The sequence below is a fragment of the Maylandia zebra genome, linkage group LG1 (assembly GCF_041146795.1).
Source record: "Maylandia zebra isolate NMK-2024a linkage group LG1, Mzebra_GT3a, whole genome shotgun sequence".
NCBI lineage: Eukaryota > Metazoa > Chordata > Actinopteri > Cichliformes > Cichlidae > Maylandia > Maylandia zebra.
In genome coordinates this window covers 20,664,747-20,685,112 of record NC_135167.1, presented here as the reverse complement: position 1 = coordinate 20,685,112, position 20,366 = coordinate 20,664,747, and the positions used below count along the sequence as shown (strand labels likewise).

At 39.1% G+C, this 20,366-nt stretch overlaps 2 protein-coding genes across 7 annotated transcripts in view; both read right to left on the bottom strand.

Moving 5' to 3' along the window:
* dennd5a (DENN/MADD domain containing 5A) overlaps positions 1–6,970 on the bottom strand; it is a 33,859-nt gene extending 26,889 nt beyond the window's left edge. For all 6 annotated transcript variants that reach the window (XM_004543168.4, XM_004543171.4, XM_004543170.4 and 3 more), the window contains exon 1: positions 6,716–6,970. In XM_004543168.4, the coding sequence (XP_004543225.1) occupies positions 6,716–6,815 (100 nt within the window). In that variant the 5' untranslated portion in view covers positions 6,816–6,970. The remainder of the gene's footprint in view (positions 1–6,715) is intronic.
* Positions 6,971–9,178: 2,208 nt separating this feature from the next.
* Positions 9,179–19,823, bottom strand: tmem41b (transmembrane protein 41B). Its single transcript, XM_004543164.6, has 7 exons — positions 19,578–19,823; positions 17,339–17,456; positions 15,789–15,917; positions 15,146–15,239; positions 12,668–12,772; positions 11,554–11,692; positions 9,179–11,467 (listed from the first exon to the last, which is right to left on the bottom strand). Exons 1-7 carry the CDS (start codon positions 19,672–19,674, stop codon positions 11,298–11,300), a joined length of 852 nt encoding a protein of 283 aa, XP_004543221.1. The 5' UTR covers positions 19,675–19,823; the 3' UTR covers positions 9,179–11,297.
* Positions 19,824–20,366: the final 543 nt, after the last annotated feature.

The following is a 20,366-nucleotide window of genomic DNA, read 5'->3' as shown; positions in this document are numbered from 1 at the left end:
CTAAATAAAGGCGGCTTTGAATGAAGAGTAATGTTACTCAGATTAAATTCCAAGAAGTAAAAGTTAACCCTGCGAGTTCTAAGTTATCCCTACTTTTGACTCTAAAAGGGGCGTCCACACAGCAAGCGATGCACTCATTGCTCATCACTTTGTCGTTGATGATCAGTCATTAGTGGACATTCTAGGCTCCAGTTGCCTAGGTAACCCTCAAATGTAATTACCACCCTGTCGTAAGTCAATATGCAGTATCCTGCACTTTTACTAGTAGAACTTGAACTTCTCACATCGAATTTGATTAAACTTTAGTTCAGGTCCCGCCCATTTCCCTTCACTTTCACTTGAAGTCGTAGAAAGTCACTGACTTCCTGTTGTCTTTGGTTGGCACATCACTGCTAGTCGTTTCCTGTGTGGATGCCCCTTGACTATATGCTCTCAGAACATGTACATTTTTAATTGTTTTCCCAAATTCAAGTCAATCCAAGTTTGTTGCTTTTCTCCAAAACTCTGGGTTAGGGTTGTGCTCATCACTTGTCATGACCTAGATGTCACAGTGCAAACAAAGAGTCTATGGCAAATTTACAAAGCTTACAATTCTAGAAAAATCTCCATTTATGTAAATGCAACGACCATAATTAAATGCTATTTTTAACATGTGGCTGGAAACAGCCACAGTTTTACAATATTAAATTTGAGCTTTATCAAAAACTAAAAATATCATTCCCAGATTTGCATTTTCCACGGCTGTCCACACAGGATGATGTGGCTGTTGTGTTACATCATGAGGCTTAAGTGAAGCTGCCTGAGACAGGTGTTCACTTCAGCTTCATCTTTATAATTAAAACTAATTACAAGCCAACTGCCTCACCTGGAGAAGCCATTTGTTAACATAAACATCAACAGACGCTACAGTGTAAACATCATCTTCCTTTGTCATATTCTCCAGCTAATGGACTGTGATGTAATAGAGTGTGGACCGGTAGCAGTGGGAGTAGAGCGTCACTGAGCTCCTCATCCTGCGAGCCAGGGACCACCCACAGCTCTGCATCCCTCCTGTGATCATGAACACACACTCCTACTATGGCACGGTTCACTAGGCTAGACATAAAGGGATGCACCTCCCTGACTGTAAAGCTATATTCAAACACGACTAAACTCCCTGCAGCACAAAGTGTTGTACAGACTGCTGACACGTCAAAACAGCTCAGCAGCAATAACGTCGACACTCATTCACCTAGCGGGCCCGGCACTGGCAGAACATGATAGCTCACTCACAGCCTAAAATCCCCGCCATCACAGCTCATGGTCCCCTGTGTGCTTTCTGTGAGTTTAACAAAAAGATAAGTTCGATTTTTTCCCCCCCCACTTGTTACAGTGTGGGATGATTTCTAAGCCGACACCAAAGTTGCTGCCTTATCGCATTCAATTTAGTTGTTAACATGACTTAAAAGCTATTAGCCAAAAACACCAGCACGGTGTTTCTTAGTTAGTCTGGAGGTAAAAAAATGTGTTTAACTCTGGAACACTAGTTTGCAGTTTTGTAACGCTATCACTAACGTTGCATATATTTTACCCGAAAAAAGATCGTTCCCATTAAAATACATTAAGGTACCCTATTCACATCTCATACAACCCTATAAAAAAGGGTCTAAAATTAATGAAAGGTTAGGGACTGATTAATGAAAAAAATCCAACAAAAAAATAAATAACAGAACTGGGAACTTGACTATAAAACTTTTTGACCAGTGGAAATTACCATTAAGTGATCTTTAGTCATCGCATATGTGAAAAATCCCCCTATGCTAGTGTTTTAGGTTAAGAAAAATGTCGAGATGTCAAGAAAATCCCATAACAGTAATTGACCTTTTAATAAAAACACTATCATTACACAGTAGTACAACATACAAAAAAAAAAAAAAAAAAAGGACAAGCTGACCGCATAAATAAAGGACAAGTTCTTTTAACTGTCAACACATCATCTGATCACATTAAACTATGGTCAATTCGCAGACTGTATATAAAAGATGGTAACCCCTATTGTTATATCACCCATTGGTTACTGTAGCCCTAGCACTTTCCATCTTTTGTAACATCTATATTTGTAAATGGCTGTGTTGAGTAAGGGAAGAAACCAGCAGACACAACACCCTCTGTGGTGATTTTACAACTAGATGTTCTTTTCGGAAACCAGACGAGCTGCCTTCACTGACCCAGAGGCGCAACGACAGCAGCGGTCGTCTTTATTTATTGTAGAAAGATGTCTCGAACCCAGTAATGTCAGACTGTCAATACTTTTAATATAATATCTACACCAACATCAATAAAAATATCTTCCCTGGATATAATATTATACCACGACAGGTTTCATTTTTTTTTTTTTTCCATAGTAAAGTTTTCAACTTGTCATACAAAGGAGAGCTTATCACAGTGGCTCCGTCTTTAAGGTAATTAAGCTGAAATTCAATAACCACTGAATTTTAACTCCCACATGTTGAACACTGCAGTAAAACCACCATCACTCACCACTCAACATTGTTACACTCTTGTACAGTTGCCAGTAATAGTGTTATTAGCTACAATGTAACTGCTAGGTAGTATTCATTCCCTCTTCCCTCAGGAAAACTGTCTCTGACAGATTAAATGGTCAAAATTAGTTCACCTTTGATAAGGAAGCTGAAATATGGCACATAACCTACAAATACCAGACAGGCTAATATCAGCAGTTTATCTACAGAGTGGCGAGAAGATGCCGTAGGGCCATAAAACCTGGTCTAACACCGCAGCAGCCTAAAATTTCAGCACACATCTGCTAGCAGCCAGGGGATTGAACTGCGGAAAAATTTGACCTGGTGGAAAAACAACCTTTTACACAAGAATGTGCAGGTTTAATTACTCTGCCATGACTGGGAAGAATGTAAACCTTCATCATTCAGCAAGTGGAGTTTAAAAGCCATTCTACAGTTGTGCACAAGGATAAAATATTTGCTATTTTAAATCAAGATAAATGTGAAAATAACACCTGTTCTTGGATATTATGATCAGTGGGGAGTAGGCTTCCACTTTTGGCGTTTCCATTTGAAATTCTATTTTAAAGAGACCGTAAATGTAATTTAATATAAAACAAAACAAAACAAAGAAACTTGGGTCTCTTCAGCTTTGCACCATCAAGTTGCAGATGCTGTGAATGTTCTTGTAGCTCCAGTAGTTCCAGCCCATTGGTAGCAATGCACAGACCTCAAAGCTCCGTAACTGCATGCTACACGCCAATATGCACAGCGGGGGGGATATATGTGGTTAACCTCAAAGCATTTGCCTACAAACTTCTACTTACAGTCTTTTATTTTTTTACCAGAACAGTTTGATATCTCCAACAGTGAGGTTGAGACAACTCATTTCAAATTTTCAGTCCTGCGGGCAAAAAGTAGCGCTTTCCTTCTGCTTGATATATTAAAACAAAAACTGAGGTGTTATCAATAATAGGATCAATCACTTGGCACAGCATGGCCAGCTTATACAGCCAGTTCTTGTATGAGGTCCCCTATATTCAGCGCCATATAATTTTAGCTGTACACTTTGCCCTGGAGGATCACGAGGTTTCTAATAACTCTTCAAACTGCATCAAAAGCTTCACTGATGCATTTTCAAAGGGATATTTTAAAATACCGGCCAGGTCCAGAAATACACAGCTCTGAGTGAAAATATGAAAGACGACATTTTGCATTTAAAGCTTTCAGCTTTCATGTTGAGCCATTCAACCTCATTTGTTTGCCGAGTCGGATTCGGGGACAGAGAGGGAGAGAGCGAGAGAGAGGCTGCCTGGGAAATTCAAAAGAGATGTTTAGCATTTGAATAGGTGGAGCCTGTCTGCATGTGTACTTATATCCTTCAGCTCCCTGTGCTTCCAGCGTGGCCTGTGAAGCCGCAGGGTCATACATATGCTAATCAGGTCCTCCCTAAGCTGCCAAACACCACGCTGTAAGAAAGTTTCGGTCATTCTTTGTGGATTGACTGTACGTGAATCACCACTGGATCATACTGAGAAAGAGGAACCGGCATGCAGAGTTTCATTTAAATCTTTTCTTGTAAGATGCCTTCAAGTCATTTAAAATGTTTCTCAAATCTAAATATGTGCAGTTTTCTTGTTCATAACGTCAACATATACTCATTTCGGATATCACCTTTTGAGGTCTTTTAAGGTCTGTGACATACAGCTGTGTCGTTACATTCAAATTTTTAGGGTTATTTATTTAAAGTTGTGACTACTTCGTCTTCTTCCTCTTAATCCATGATTTCTTTCGCCTTGTTCAGATGGCCAGATCTCCTTAGGTTAAAGCCAAAACTCTTTTTGCCATCTTCTTGTATCACACACACACACACACACACACACACACACACACACACACACACACACACACACACACACACACACACACTTCGGGACAACTAACCAAAACTGTAAACCCCCAGGTATACCTGTAGCACATGTTTAGCTGACATGATCATACATAAGCCATAACAATGGAATTTCCACACCATTTCCTCTTTTCAACTCAGACTGAAACAGCTGATAAGGGCAAGCCCCTAACCTCGTTCTACAGTAAACAGCAGCAAGATGCAGTAAGTAGAACAACATCAGTGAAGTTTGACCTCAGAGTCCCGGTTTGCATGTCGAAGCAAAGTTTCAGTCTAGTCAGAAGGCCTTAAGAGAAACCTCATCACGCACGCAGAAGCATTAAGTATGCAGGCGCAATATGCAGGTGATTTAAAAATATGCAAACCCAACCTGCAAATTATATATTCATCTGTGTCTTTTCGCTTGTGTCCAAAATGAGCTGTTACCCACTCTGGGTAATTTTAGTGTCTTGAGCGCTGAGTGAAGAACAACACAGCTGTCAATTACACAATAGGGCCTTCTTAATTCGTAGCTTTGCTGCTACACAATGGTAGCAAACCACAGTTTGAAGAATGGAAATCAATCACACAGCACAGCAATATCCCCACTAATACATGGCTGTCATTTTCACAGTGTTTGCTTTGTTGCACGTGTTGAAAAGCTCTACTTCGGAACTGTAAAATGTAGCTTTACTGTATCGATGGGAGGCCAAATCGCCGCATTAGTATGGACGCTTCAGACAACTCGTGCTTGGCGCATGGTTGGGTTCAGTTAAAATGCAAAACAGGGCACGTATCTAATTTTATTTTGCAAATTCAAAGTGAATTTTGTGCTAAAGACGCAAAAAAGGAACTTAATTTAAGGAAGTGAAAATAGGAAGTTGGGGGTGCTGAGGCTCTGAAAACTAAAAGGATTTTTGGTTAGCTTATTCATCTGAGAAGAACAGACGCTTCTTTCAACCACAACAGCAACTCTGCGGGGCTCGCACTACCTGCTGAGTCATAATAAATCACACAGATACGGGAGAGAAAATAAATAACAAAAGAGATTAAAATCAACTCTTCACTGAAACTGATCCCTTTTAATCACTGGACTGAAAGGACAAGTTGAAAAAAGACAAGTGCAACTAAAGACTAAAAATCAGGTTTAAAAATGGCTTCACTAATTGGAATGGTGCCTCAAGTGAGAAGAAGCCTACACCCCTCAACTTGATCACTCTCATTCAGCTTACAGCTAGGTGACATTACAGCTCAAGAATGTAAATATCGTGTTAAAAGACATCATGTGAGCTGACTGGACTGGCATTTTTCTTTCAGCATTCAGGGGCTTTCCCTTCAGTAGAGGCAGGTGCTCTGGAAACCCCTGACAATATTACCGCAAGAGAGAGAAAAATGATGGAGATCTCAGAATTTAAAAAAAACAAAAAGCACTGTGGCCATGCTGTCATCGTCCACAGATTGTATCAGAGCCCTGGCTTTCGAGGAACTCTTCATCCACAGTTTCACATGCACATATATTCACAAAAAGCTCAATTTCATCCACAAGCCATCCTCATGCAGGTAAACTCATGACAAAAAAAGGACCTCAGTCTCTAAGCAAAGCAGTATCAAGGTGTGTAAGTACATGCTGTCCTCTTATTAGATCTTTAAGCTATTTATGTAATAGTCTGTAAAGGGCTGGGTGTGCTACAAGAGGAGGAAGAGGATGGTTACATGTTCAGCGAGGGTCTCTGGTAGATGATGAGAATGTCAGAGGTGGGATCTGACCGGTAACCTTTTGTGTCGTTACCCGAGTACCTGGTCTCCTCTAGTGAAAGCCACGAGACAGTAGGACAGCCTCGTCACATGCAATTAGATTACACTGGCATCAGTGTTACAACAACACCAACCCTAATTTCACTGTAGGCAAAGCGTTTCCTTATGTAAAATGTGTACACTGCGTAGCGTCAGCATCAATTCACACGAATACACCCGGAGTGTGAAATGCAGCAAGGACTCTATCGACAGCCTTTGAATTTAAATGCATGTCAGCGCTTTAAACGAGGCATAACCAGCCAGTAATCCCCTTCGCTCCTCATCGAGCATTACAAACAAACAGGCTGGGAGAAGATGAGCTAGGCCTGGCGTTAGGTTCGCTCTGTATTTACCCTGAAAACATACATTAACCGAATTCATAGATGACATGCACAAAAAAAACATTACAGTCTCATTATCAACGCCGACTCTTTGTTATGATACCCGTTCATTCCTCTCTTCTTCTTCTTATTTTATTTTTTTTTTGCCCCAGCATCAGCCCGACATTTACCCAGATGGCTAATGTGCTTACCGGACAGTTCGTCGGGTTCCAGCCCGCTTTCGGTGTCGAGTCCGCAGATCACAAAATAATCTGCGAACCGGCAGGAACCGGAGCTGAAGCCGGTGGTCATTTTGAGACTGGTCCGGTGGTACCCTTATCCCTAAAACAGGGAGCATATTAAAGGAACTCGGAGAAGTGATTTCTCCGTGCCATTACCGACGATACGCTGCTGCGAAGCTTGAAAATCACTACCGACACTGAGCTAACCTGATCAGCTCGCAGCAAGGGACATCCTTTCGAGCGCCTTCACAATAAACCTTTATACAGGGGGAAATCGGCCTTCAGAATAAAAGTCAAGAATAAATAAATACATATATATAAATTTAAAATTTTATATGAGAAAAAAATATAACAGCATATTTTATATATGCTAATCATATTGATTATGAGGAAGACTATAGTACGAAACAACTATAACTCTAGTATGTCTGTGAAGGTTCTCAGTCATCCAGGTCATCGTAGTCAAAGGAGCTTGCAAAGAAAAGCGTCTGGACTTCTTTAAGTTGCTTGAAGACGTTTCACCTCTCATCCGAGAAGCTTCTTCAGTTCTAAGGTCAAATGGTGGAGAGTCCCAGATATAAACCTAGTGGGAGTAACCCCCCACAGAGGGACAAAAGGACCCCCTGATGATCCTCTAATCGTCTGAGCCAAGGTGTGAAACTGGGTGTGGGTCCCAATCAGCCAGAGTTTCGGGTGAGTTCATTGTGAAACCTGGCCCCACCTTATCATGCGAATTCCTGAGGTCAGATGGCCCAGGATGTGAGTGGGCGTTAAGGCGTCTGGGAAGGGATCTCAAAACTGTACTCTCAATGCTGTACAGTGCAGTGAGGAATGCTCAGACCTCTACATTGGAGAGACCAAACAGCCACTTCACAAGCGCATGGCACAACACAGAAGAGCCACCTCCACAGTACAAGACTCAGCAGTCCATCTGCATCTTAAGGATAAAGGACACTCTTTCGAGGATGCCAATGTTCACATTTTGGACAGAGAGGACAGATGGTTTGAAAGAGGAGTGAAAGAAGCCATCTATGTCCACTGTGAGCGACCATCTTTGAACAGAGGCGGGGGTTTACGACACCAACTCTCTGCCATCTATAATCCAGTTTTGAGATCCCTTCCCAGACGCCTTAACGCCCACTCACATCCTGGGCCATCTGACCTCAGGAATTCGCATGATAAGGTGGGGCCAGGTTTCACAATGAACACACCCGAAACTCTGGCTGATTGGGACCCACACCCAGTTTCACACCTTGGCTCAGGCGATTAGAGGCTCATCAGGGGGTCCTTTTGTCCCTCTGTGGGGGGTTACTCCCACTAGGTTTATATCTGGGACTCTCCACCATTTGACCTTAGAACTGAAGAAGCTTCTCGGATGAGAGGTGAAACGTCTTCAAGCAACTTAAAGAAGTCCAGACGCTTTTCTTTGCAAGCTCCTTTGACTATAACTCTAGTAGTATTTTTTTTAAGAATAATAAGATTTCCAGTTAGCCACACTTAAGTTATTTACAGTGATCAAAATTGATACTAAATCATCACCTTGGCGCATGGATAAAATTCATACCTAGACATATAATCATGAACGAGCGATGGTTTAAGTCTAAAAATTCTGTCATAATTTAATATTAATAATATTTCCAATTGACACAATTGAAATTCAGTTACGGTATTCATTTAGAGCAATTTATTCATTTAATAATTTATTTATGAACCCAGAGACGCTCAAAGGTAGTGCCCTTGGGCAAGGAAAGATATCTGGCATTGCCTCCCAGAAAAACTGAAAGAATTAAAGTTATGTATCCATCATCTAAACCAGCTGCATAAATGTGCTACGCCAAGGTTGTGGTTTCTGAGCTTTCATCTACCAGAGATTTTAGGTGTACTGCTCAAGAGCCAAAGTGTACTCGTGCATCGTAAAAAGCAATGGATTAGCTGTACTTTTTCATGGAAGCATCAAAGTGTGGTCTTCTAATATTCTATGATTTTAATTTGTTGAGTACATTAGTGAAAGAAGTCCGTGTGAGTATTGTGTGAATATGTTAGGGTGCGAAAATATTTGTAGAGTAACATTTCAATGAACTGTACTGCAACAGTGGATGCTGATACAAGTAACTAAACAAAATGTAAGTTGATTTAATAAAGAACACCACTGCGTTGTCATTCCTCTAAGTGTTATGACACTTATGTCACGTTTTTGTTAATTGCTAAATCAAAGCTAAACGTTTCCATCTGTTATATTTTAAAAACATTACCGTTGCTACACATGCAAAACTAGATTACACTTAATGGGTTATTTTAACCAAACAGGCCGTGCTGCTTTACAGTTGTGTTACAATGTCACCACCTGGTGGCACTAAATAACTAACGACTGCGTTCTTTGTTGTATATTTCAGTATTATTAAATATGTGCACTGTACAGACTATGTTCAGAACTCACATTGTGTAAAGAGTTTAATGACTCAATAAATACATATTTAAAAAAACAGAACAGAAATGTGAAATCTGTAAACACTTCATACTGCAATACATCACTGCACAGTATAATACTGCTTTTTCAAATGTTGCAGAGGGATACAGAAGAAGTATCACACATTATCACTGATTGGGTAAGACGATTGGGGGGGGGGGGGGGAATTAACCAGTTGGTATAGTAGGTTAAGTTGAAATTAGGTGTAAGGTTTAAATATTTTAGAAAAAGTTACCAACTATCATTTGTTGGCATATTTAGCATTACAGGGGAATAAGAGGTTACTCATAGCTGCAACAGGAATCATTTCACAGCATTTTGCTACTTTACTTAACGAAGGTTCTTTATCCATTGCAGATGTTTCAAAAACAGTAACCAAAAAAAACCATTTAACTACTGTAGCGCTGTCTCCTCCTTTTACATCAATTAATGTTTATGCAGTCTTTTAAAATCTGGGTTTGAGAGTTTAATATTCATACAGTAGTACAGTAGATACACTGTCCATTAAGACATAAGCAAAAACATGAAATCTCCTGATGCACAACTCTAAATATGCATTTTTAAGAGATCTAGGTTAAGATTTGTTACCTACATGTACATTCACTCCGTCTGTTAACTGTCCAGAAGGTTTTTAGCAGCAGGAGCAATGAGTTACCTTGGTACACAGGCAACAAATCTAGAGGGAAATATAATCTATAAGCTTTTTGTTTGTTTTTTTTAAATAACAGGACAAACAGCCATTCAAAACACTTTAAAGAACACAATCTAGCAACATAAATCAGGCAACACAGCACATTTCCCAAGGTGAAGAAAAGGAAGCAGTAAAAGCAAGGCAAGGCTCAGACACTGCACAGTCTGTTGGCAGTCTTATTGAGCTCAATGGTCGATCATCCATCATATTAAAATCACTAGTTAGATATTGTAGGGTGGAGATGAATGCAGATGATCACAGTACATTTAAAAAAACAAAAAAAACACAAAGCAATCTCAGCCTTTGACTTTTAAAATTTACAAACCAAGACAACTGTGTTGACTTTCAAGAATTGTTCAGTACACCAGCAAGATCTACATTTACTGTTTAAATAAAAATACCAGCTAGAGATCCTGAGTTTGACACTCTGCAGTTTGGATGTCCTGTGAAAAAAAAAATATTACATTGGCCTAGTCTGTACTTTAAATACTTTCAAGCGTTCAGTAGCAAAGTAGATTTATAATATGGAAACATGGCTGAAAGAAAAAGGGAAGTTGTCTGGCAGAAGCAGCAGGCACACTTTTAGGAAGATCACTGAATTACTCACATGTCAACAAAACACAAACTTACAAAGATCAGTGCTTACGCGTTTCCTTTTCTCTACATATTAATGTATGCCCAAACTCTGCATATAGTCGCCAGAGCATGGACCCTGTGTCAAAATGCACTTTGAAAAGACTAAAATCCCCTTTGAGAAGTAGTGTGAAAATTATTGCTATAGTGCTAATCAGATTCTATTAAGTAGACAAATGCAGGAGAAATAAATATTAAAACGGGAGTGGGTGTTAAAGGTGCTACTAACAGGATGTAGCAACTCTTCGGCTGTTGTCCAAGTGCCTGTTTGTTGAGTATTTAGAAATAAAATGTCCAGAATAATCTGAACAAGATGCTGATTACACTGTTTGATGACAGAGTTCCTAAAAAGACAACACAGGCACGTTATTCCCCATGAAATAAGGCCATGTGGAACAACTGTGACCTGCACTTTAGGAAAGCATCCTGCAAGTGGCACCTTTTATTGTCTGAAGAAGATCATACAATTATATAACAAGCAGTGCATTAAATAAAAACAACAAAAAAACAGTTTCTAATATTTATACCATGAGTCACAGAAACCAAAAACAACTTGTGCAAGCAGTGGACTGTTTGTACTTTACATCAGGAACAACCCACCACTGCATGCATTTTTGTGGTTGATGAGTGCTTGGTAATTCCTCCACCGCCTACGAGATGGATGCGGAGCAGCTTCAGTGACCGCTGCATGTTCCTGAGGCGAGGTAAGGGAGATGTTGGGATCAGCCAGCAGATGAGTTGCTGAAGTGAGGTGACGGGCTCTACTCTAGTTTCTGCTGCAGCTTCTTCTGGAAGCAGACGGGTAAAATCGAGAGCACGGCTAGTACACCGAGCACAGCCAGGGAGTTCCAGGACACGGCTTCGCCTGCCGTGGTGAGTTTGTACAGTGTTGTACCTGCGTTGATTGCTACAAAGGATGGTGGAGCCACTCCTGTTGATCAGTGTGGAATGAAGGTTAGTCATTGGTGGAAAACATTACCGAAATGGATCCAGCAGTAGAGAGAAAAACAGTCTTACCAAGAAAGGTACCGATGAAGAAAACCCCCAAAGGCACATTGATGACAGGTGAGGTGATGTTGATGAACCAGTTGGGTAGAAAGGGGGTTATCCTCAAGAAGATGATGTAATTGATTAAATGATTTCTATGTTTATCAACCTGCCATTAAAAATAAAATATAAGAAAAATCATGAGCAGAATATTTCTGAAATTACAAACAATAAATAAATGATCAGCTTTTATTAAAATCATGTTGGAAGACTGCTGTGCTGTGGAATACGGGGTAATACTGGGGATATTAAAGCTCATCTCATTAAGCAATCATTAAAACATGTATAGCACGATAGAGAGAGAGAAATCAAATTTAAAACCCATCTCTTCTCATACAAAGTCTTGACTAATTCAGTCCAATCTTATCTTAAAGGCCTCATAGTACCATATCACTCCAATAGAGCACTTCACTCTCACACTGCATGCTTCCTTGTGGTTCGTAGGGTATTTAAAAGTAGGAGGCAGTCTTTAGTTTTCACACCCCTCTTCTGCGGAAACAGCTACCAGTTTGAATTCTTTATTTTTAAGATTAGGCTTAAAACTTTCCTTTTTGCTAAAGCACATAACCCTTAGTTACCCTGCAATAGGCCTAGGTTGCTGGGAGATTTCCATAAAGTACTTCTTCACTCATTACAAGCTTACAAAGCACTTTGATCATTAGTTATTATTAATGTCTGGTCCTCTTCCACAGCAGGTCGTTTGTACTGTCTTCCTCCCCTCCCCTCAAACCGATTGTGAAAAATGTCCACCCCTCCCTGAGCGTGATTCTTCCTGAGGTCTCTTCCTGTTAAAAGGGAGTTTTTCCTTCCCATGGTTGCCAGGTGCATGCTTAAAGGGGGTCGTTTGATTGTTGGGGCTTCCTCTATATGATTGTAGGGTCTTTACATTATAGTATAAAGCATCTTGAGGTAAATGTTGTTGTTGTTGTTGTTATTTGGCAATATATTTGTGGGTCTTTAAATGCAACTCAAAACCAGTACAACTAAAGCAAAGCACAAAGAAAATGCATAAATATATGAAAAGAACAAAAAACCCCAAAATAAAACAAACAAAAAAAAGGTTCTTTCCTGTCAAAGCTCCTACCTGCTGAGACCATTTCTGTGCTCGCTCTGTGAGATATCTGTAGACCACTGGTCTGCCCACCAGATATGACAGCATATAACAGAACGAAGCACCCAAGCCAGAGCACTGCCAACAGACAGAAAATGATGAGTGACTGAGGAAGATAATACAGAAAAAAAAATATCTCAAAGCTAGAAGCAGAAATGACTCTTCTTGTACCTGACTCATAAAACATTTAGAGTCCTTCACAAATTAAATATGTATCTCTAAATATGATTATTAACTATAATGCAACACAATTTCCATATTCCATCGCTTTCATAATGCTAGCAGCAGAGGTGAGGTGTTAAGAAAAGCTGCATGTAGTTTCAAAGAAAAGGTCTCTGGGTTTTCACACTAACCAAAGCCCTTCTTGGCTGTAACAGCAAAAACATCATGGTTTAGTATGAACAAGGCTAAACCACTAGTGTGAATGCATCGCGTATTTACAGGGAAAAAAAAAAGTCCACAAGAAAAAAAAAAACAACCAGCCAAGTGGTCACAGGAGACTATGATGCAACATAGTCACACGCAGCTGTATGCTGTTCATGCAGGTACTGAGGTTAAACTGGTGACAATGTTAAACGTGACATTTTCATTCTATCCTTGCATGTTTAAATGTGGAATTTCCCTTCAGAAATATACAAAAAGCCACGTGATTACACTGCTGTCTGCTCTACATTTACAGTTGTGGTTGGAAGTGTTGCATAAATTCATCATGGGCATGAATTTCATGATCATTTTAGGCCACAGAGTGAAATTATTGTACAGCATACATCTTTAATGACTTTAAAAACAAAAATTGTGTCCACGAGTTTTAATTTATTTTAGAGTTTCTTCTAATCCATACAGGGTTAAAAATATACATACAAGCTAAAGCTAAAAAGTGGTGCTGAAGGTTCTATAGTGTCTTTGAATGTGACAAAGACTAAGTAGTGATCATGATTAACTGGATCTTTGCCAGCATAAAAAGGATTGTTTGGTCAGACCAAAGCACTGACAAAACATCATGGCAATGGTGGGAAAAAAAAATCAAAAGAACTCAGTAAAGTTCTAAGAAGGTGAGCTTTGGATTTACAAAAGTTGGGATTGTCTCTTGGAGCCAGTTCTAAACAACTGTAGATTCCAGTTGTACAAGTTAATCAGACAAGTCACCACTTTACCAAGGTCTGGAAGAAGGCCTTGAGAGGATATTGGCTAGGATGTTCAGGAACAACCAAACCAAGGCTCATGAATTGCAAACTGCTGAAAACCTCAACTGAAATTTGCAGCTGCCCACATGGACGAGCCAAAGAGCTTTTGGAGAAAAGTATTACAATCGTATGAAATTAAGATTAAGCTATTTGGTCACAACGATAAGAGTTATATTTGGAGGGAGTAAAGGTGAGGCTAAGAACACGATATCAGCTATAGCCTTAGTATCAGGCTCTGGGGCTGTTTTGCTGCACTGGTATTGGTACATTGGAAAAAATAAAGACTACTTCCAAATTCTTCAAATTCTCTTCTAATCAAATCAAATCAAATCAAATCACTTTTATTGTCACATCACATGTGCAGGCACACTGGCACAGCACATGCGAGTGAAATTCTTGTGTGCGAGCCCCACAAGCAACAGAGATGTGCAAACACAACAACACAAACGAGCAAAATACAAGAATGGCCAACCTGAAACTAATAAATATATGTACAATATATAATAGTGTATGCATTTCTGGATGTGTATACTAAATATTTTCCTACGTGTGTGTGTGTGTGTGTGTGTGTGTGTGTGTGTGTGTGTATACACACATTTTTACAAATTAAATAGTAAAAAAAAAATAAAATAAAATAAAATAATAATAATAATAATAATAATAATAAAATATATAAAATATACAGAGTTGAATATGTGCAAAACAAGTGGCATTTATATACAGTGTGGAGTGCATAATGTTGAAGTTCCAGTAGTGAAGCTGAGGTGTCTAATCAACAGCTACAAAGTTGAAACTTTGACACAGTTGTGTGTTCCAACAGGACAATGATCCCAAACACACCAAAACTGGTTTTATAACAGATAAAGATCAACTTCTGGAAGAGCATTTCCAAAGCTCTGACCTCAACCCTTTTGAAAATGTTTGGATTGTGCTTAAAAATCAACTAATTTAAATGTGGTAAGATGGAAAATTTTGCAAAGAAAAGTGGTCAAACATTCAGCCAGACTTATGCAGGAGGTTGATGATGATGGTTGCCAAAAGCATCTGGTTGTGGTGCAGCTTGCTAAGGAACATTTAATCAATCACTTTTTCCCCCTTCTTTAAAGTCATTAAAGATGTAACCATAACTGTAAATTATAATTCCACTGTATGAAAAACTTTAAGAGATGTAATCATCCATCTATTTAACAAAAGGCTGTGGCTTGACATCCTTACATAAATAAACTCAATGTTTTTTTCTTACAAATTTCATACTGTTCTTACTCACCAAGCACACCAAGAAAAGAGCCAGAGGGAACGGATAAAGATATCCAGACAGTATGCTGAGGAAGATCGATCCAGGGATTGCAAAAGTCTGGAGGCTGGTAAAAGTGTTAAGGTGTATTTCTTTAAAAATGAGCTCCACACAAGATTCCTCTTCCCACTTAAGCCCTAAAAGAAAAACCCACTACAATGATGGTAATACTTTGTCTGTAGGTTGAGCAGTTAAAATGAGATTGTGTGCACACACTAGATTTATCCTCAGAGACATCCAATATTGGATACAAAGTTCTGCTTGCTTGACTTTTACAGCAGACTTAGAGCTGACACTCTGAAAGAATTATTAGAAAAAATCTGAGTCATAAGTTTTACACGTGGGAGATACCACTGACAGTTCTGAAAGGTCATACATGGTCATACTTTGTCAGGAATGCCAGCTGAAAGATTCAGTCACAAGAAACTAATGAAGCTGTAGCCAGAAAAAGACAATAAAATAATAACTTCAGTTAACACAAAGTTAACTGAATAGCTAGTGCAAACTATCAATGCAAACCAGACAGCTTTACTTAGCCTGAACCTCAGCAAAGTAGTTCAGAGTAAGTAGTAAAGTACATATTTTACATAAAGGGTGATGTTTTCTCCAAGGATACAAAACATATGTTGCAAAGTAGGCCACCAACACCTGGGTGTAGTAGGTGTCTTTGTATTTAGACAATACTGTTCCCAAAGCTTTAGCATCATCCATGTCTTTGGGGATCTTGATTTTCTCCATTTCATCACTGGAAAAAAATAAAATAAATCTTGTGTCAGTCACAATTTACTTAAAACCCTTTCCAGTCGTTTTTAATATATAAAAATCAGCAAATGATTATGTAATTGGTTTGTGAATTAGCACTACCAGTGAGAATAGTGTGTTTCTTAGCAGGTATGTTCAAAATTGGAGCTGTACAAGTACAGAGAAAAACTCTACATGCATGTTTTACTATTATGGGTCCAACTCTTCTAATGAACCATGTCTACCAGCAGTTAATAATAATTTATACTTTACTGATCCCCGTGGGGAAATTCCTCTCTGCATTTAACCCATTCGCTTAATGACTGGATCTGTCCAGTTTTCCATTGCCAATTTCATGCTGACATATTCTCTTACTGCTTCTAAATCATATCTCAGCAGTTCTGGACTTGAACACTATGTCAGAATTACTCTCATTTTTAGCCTTTTCTTCATTTACCTAACAAAAACTGCCAAAATCCACCAGTACAGAGCTCCTAATAACTAAGTATATCAGGAGTGCACTGGTGCCTGGCTGTCTTGGTTAACTCTTCACTTGATTAACTATTTTACTAGCAAGGCATTCCAAACACAGTCAAGCTCACCTGCACTTAAAAATAGCGGAGGCTTGAGTTCAAAGCAACCCCTGAGGCCATTTACTGTATCTCCACTCTGCTATGCCCCTCTATTTTTCTTTTATTTACATTTCTAAACAAAGAGTAAAGCCTCCCCAAAGAATTTAAAACAATCTCCAATGTCGCAGCTAAACACTGAGGGAGATTATGCTTTTGAAGCAGCCAATGGTCTCAAAAGACATTTTTAAATGCATTTGTTTTCATTAACCTTTAAGCTGAAATCCTAACTTCATTGAATAAAGATCCAAACATTATGTGGTTTGTCTCCTTTGCCCCAAATTCAATTTAATTGCACAGCATTTGTATAGCTCCACTCTACAACAGTCCTGAGGGCACTCAGTAAGGAAAAGACCACAAAATATTATAGAGACAATCCCAACTAGTTATAAAGCAATTTCTGTCAGTTTTTTTATACAGAGTATTTTATGAATAGGTACCGAACAGAACTACTAACAGAAAGTGTAACTCATCATTAGCTGGGGAGAAAACAGTCATCAAGATAATGACAGCTTTGCCTTCAACACAAGACGACCTACAGCTCAAGCTGTGTTGTACTCAGCAAGATGTTTATTGTTTGTTTGTTTGTCTTTTAACCATGACTCATCACCATTCAGTTTTCAAGCCTGTGTGCCACTGAATGGAAATAAAGTTATATACACCCTACCTGTGAAACAGCAGAAATTAATCTATTAAACAGAAAAGCAATGTCTAGTAAAATCCACTCCTTCAGATCTGAGAAGTGTTTTGGGTAAACTGTACTTCATGCTGAAACAACCACACCAGGGCAACTTACTCAGAAAGCTCTGGGAAGTTCCTGTAAACAAGGTACATGACTGAGGCAGAGCAGGTGAAGATGGACACCAGAATCAACAGAGACATGCGTGCTGAGCCCCCTGCGCTATGCTGAATCTCTGTGGAGAGAGAAAGTAAGTCAAACACCCGGTTAACATAGAGTAAACTATAATCAGATAAACATCCTACAAGTAAGCTTTTGTATAATTAGCATCACTCATTTAAGCCACTACGGGGAACCGAATCTCTCTCTCTCGGGAGAGAGAGACACTTGTGGCTATGGCTGAGACTGTCTCTTTAATGATGCTTTCAGCATAAACATTATAGAAAGAGAGAACTGCAATATCTAACTGTGAGATCTTAATATATGCAGAGAGGAAGTGCTTTTTTTTTGCCGTTTGCTCATTTAAAACCACACTACTACACTGCAGCACACTATGATGGTCTGCCAACACATACTGAGTCTGGTGTCACATACATATTTGATGATAGCTTATGACACTGATGATAAGCTGACACCTGGGAGTAAAATATGAATGTTATGGTTTTTAATTGTTCAATTAATCTTTAAAATTTGTAAGTTTTTGATTGAAGCTGACTTTACCATCAGCTTCAATCAAATACTTGGCACTAATAAAGATTATGCTTAAAAAGGTGCGGTTAAATACATTCTCAACAAAGTTTGTGTGACATAAAAACACAACTGAGCATGACGTCAGAAAGCAGTATTGCCATCTGGTCACTCCTGCCATTGAGATGCATCTTGTCTGATCCAATCAAGTTGGACAGATGTAATCACTTGCAGCACATTCAGAGGTGATCTGAGACAAAGACACTTCATCAGTCCACACATAGCTTTAGAATGAGTGTGGATATCACTTCCCAGCACTTATGCAAATAAACCTCATAGCTGTGTGCCACTTTTCCTCTTTAACAGCAGGACATAGCTATGCACTTCTGATGCCTTGTCTGGTGGAAATTAAGACTGAGTCTATTTGAGGCATACATTTTATTTAAAAAAATAAAAAATAAAAAAATAAAAAGATGGACCTGGCCAGCAGGACACCAGGCTCCAAAGTCAGCTGATTTTCCAGCAACTCATTAGCCCTTTCTGACAGAGTGTGGGTGGTTCCTTATTCCTTCATTATTTTCCACTTGGCACTCCCCAGTTTTATCTTCTTGTCTAATATGGTCACTTCCAGTTCCAAAAAGCCCATAGACAAATGCCAAACTCAAGGGTTTTACTCTACAAAGCAATGTGTTAAGTCAGCATGGCTACGTCCACTTTATGGATCCAGGCAAACCGAATCAACCAAAAGATATGATAAACTCAAAATGCATCTCTATACGTTTTTATGTTTGTTTGTTTTGCTGGTCATTTAGACAAGAAGGCACAAAGTTCATAAGAAAAAAAAACACTTCAGCTCTGAACTCATGCGAGTCCTTGACTAAAGGGAAACACTCATATGTAATCCACACGCCATGTGTACAAGGTAAGTACAATACCTGTGAATATGTAATAAGGTTCACATACACCCTGTAACCTTAGCTACTTTTGACATTGCTGGAGTACATTTGCACTTTACTTTTTCATTTACAGTTCATGCAAATCGATACATTACACTTAATATAATAGCTTTTTGACATGAGCTTTTGAAATGCAGCTCGAATGAAGTTTAATTAACAATGCACAGTTAATTAAACTTCATTTACACAAAATGGTTAAATATTACTTTAACCCCCCTCAAAAAACATTGAAACTGAAATAACTTTAGAATTACATTCTGCACATTTTTCTGGAAATAAGAGCTTTTATGATTAATCTTATGGAGTACTTTTTGTCATATCCTTACTTTACCGTTGGAGGAGATGAATACTTCCCCAACCGTCTTTGTTAACCAGCAGTTTATCTTTTCGCTGATAAAAGATTTAGTAATTTAAACTATTAGGTTAATGTAGGTATGCTGACTAAACATTTAAGTTATTACACCTTAAATGAGGCTGAGGTGGATTTTTGGCCAACTTTGTGATGTGTTGTTTATAAGGTTTGGCGATACAAAGTACAGCATCGAAATCAAGCAGGGCTAACTTTAGCTAGCTGGTTCAGGCTGCTTCGCAATACGTAACGGTCTCAAAGTTAAAAGGACGCAGTCGAGTGGTCATATTGCTTCATCTGTCTCTATTTGCTTTCCTCTTCTTTTTCGTTAACGTTTAACAATTAGCTACCGCCATGAGCCTACCTTTCAGGACTTTGGAGTTACTGGCATTAGCCTTCACCTCTTCCTGTGCCACGGACAAGCCGTCCGTGTCTCTGGTTTCTCTCCGCTTTTTGGCCATTTTCTGAGATAACGTTAAGATTAGCGGTACCGAGATGTAGTGGAGTAACAACCGGCAAGTCGATCGAGTGACACCGGTATGTCGACAGCCTGATGACACGTTACACTGATTGACCTTTTACCTTACATTCAGGAGCAAACCTCCACCATTTACAACAGCGCCCCCAGCGGCAGGCTCGCCACATTCTGCAGTGAAGTCTACTTTCATATCTTAAAGACATTTTTTATTGGTTATTATTCAGTTTTATATTTAAAGTGTTTCATATTGGAAGAGAAACACCTAGGAAGTAGGTTAAATGTGCAGAGGTTTTTTTTTTCTGTTCTCAAACTGATCTCCCTGAATGTATGACTTTCACTCTGCAACTGCAGGGAGATTTGGGAAGGAGACGGTGGAGAAAATGGCTGGACTTTACAGCTTGTGGCAGCACCCTTTGTTGACGTATGTATGTGTGGATGTGCAGATGTATGTACAGGTGTATGTTATCTTCCCATGACCTCATACTGTTTCTGTTTTTTCTTTTTTCTTTTATCTTGTTGCATAAAAATGTTCCTAAACAAATAAAAAGTGTCAAAAAAAACTGATCTCCCTGTTGGAGCTCAGTCTGGGGGGGGGAGTTATTTTTTTTCTCCTTATCTTTCCTCATATTGTGCTTTTTCCATGTTATACCCCTCTGACCTGTCTTCCCCATGTGA

Excerpts from the sequence above, each read along its gene's own strand:
- tmem41b (XM_004543164.6), bottom strand. The coding sequence starts at position 19,674 with ATGGCCAAAAAGCGGAGAGAAACCAGAGACACGGACGGCTTGTCCGTG. Across the intron at positions 15,918-17,338 it reads AACTTCCCAGAGCTTTCTGA|TGATGAAATGGAGAAAATCA; the intron begins GTAAGTTGCCCT and ends ATTTTTTTCCAG. Across the intron at positions 15,240-15,788 it reads TACTTTGCAACATATGTTTT|CCTCCAGACTTTTGCAATCC; the intron begins GTATCCTTGGAG and ends CACTTTTACCAG.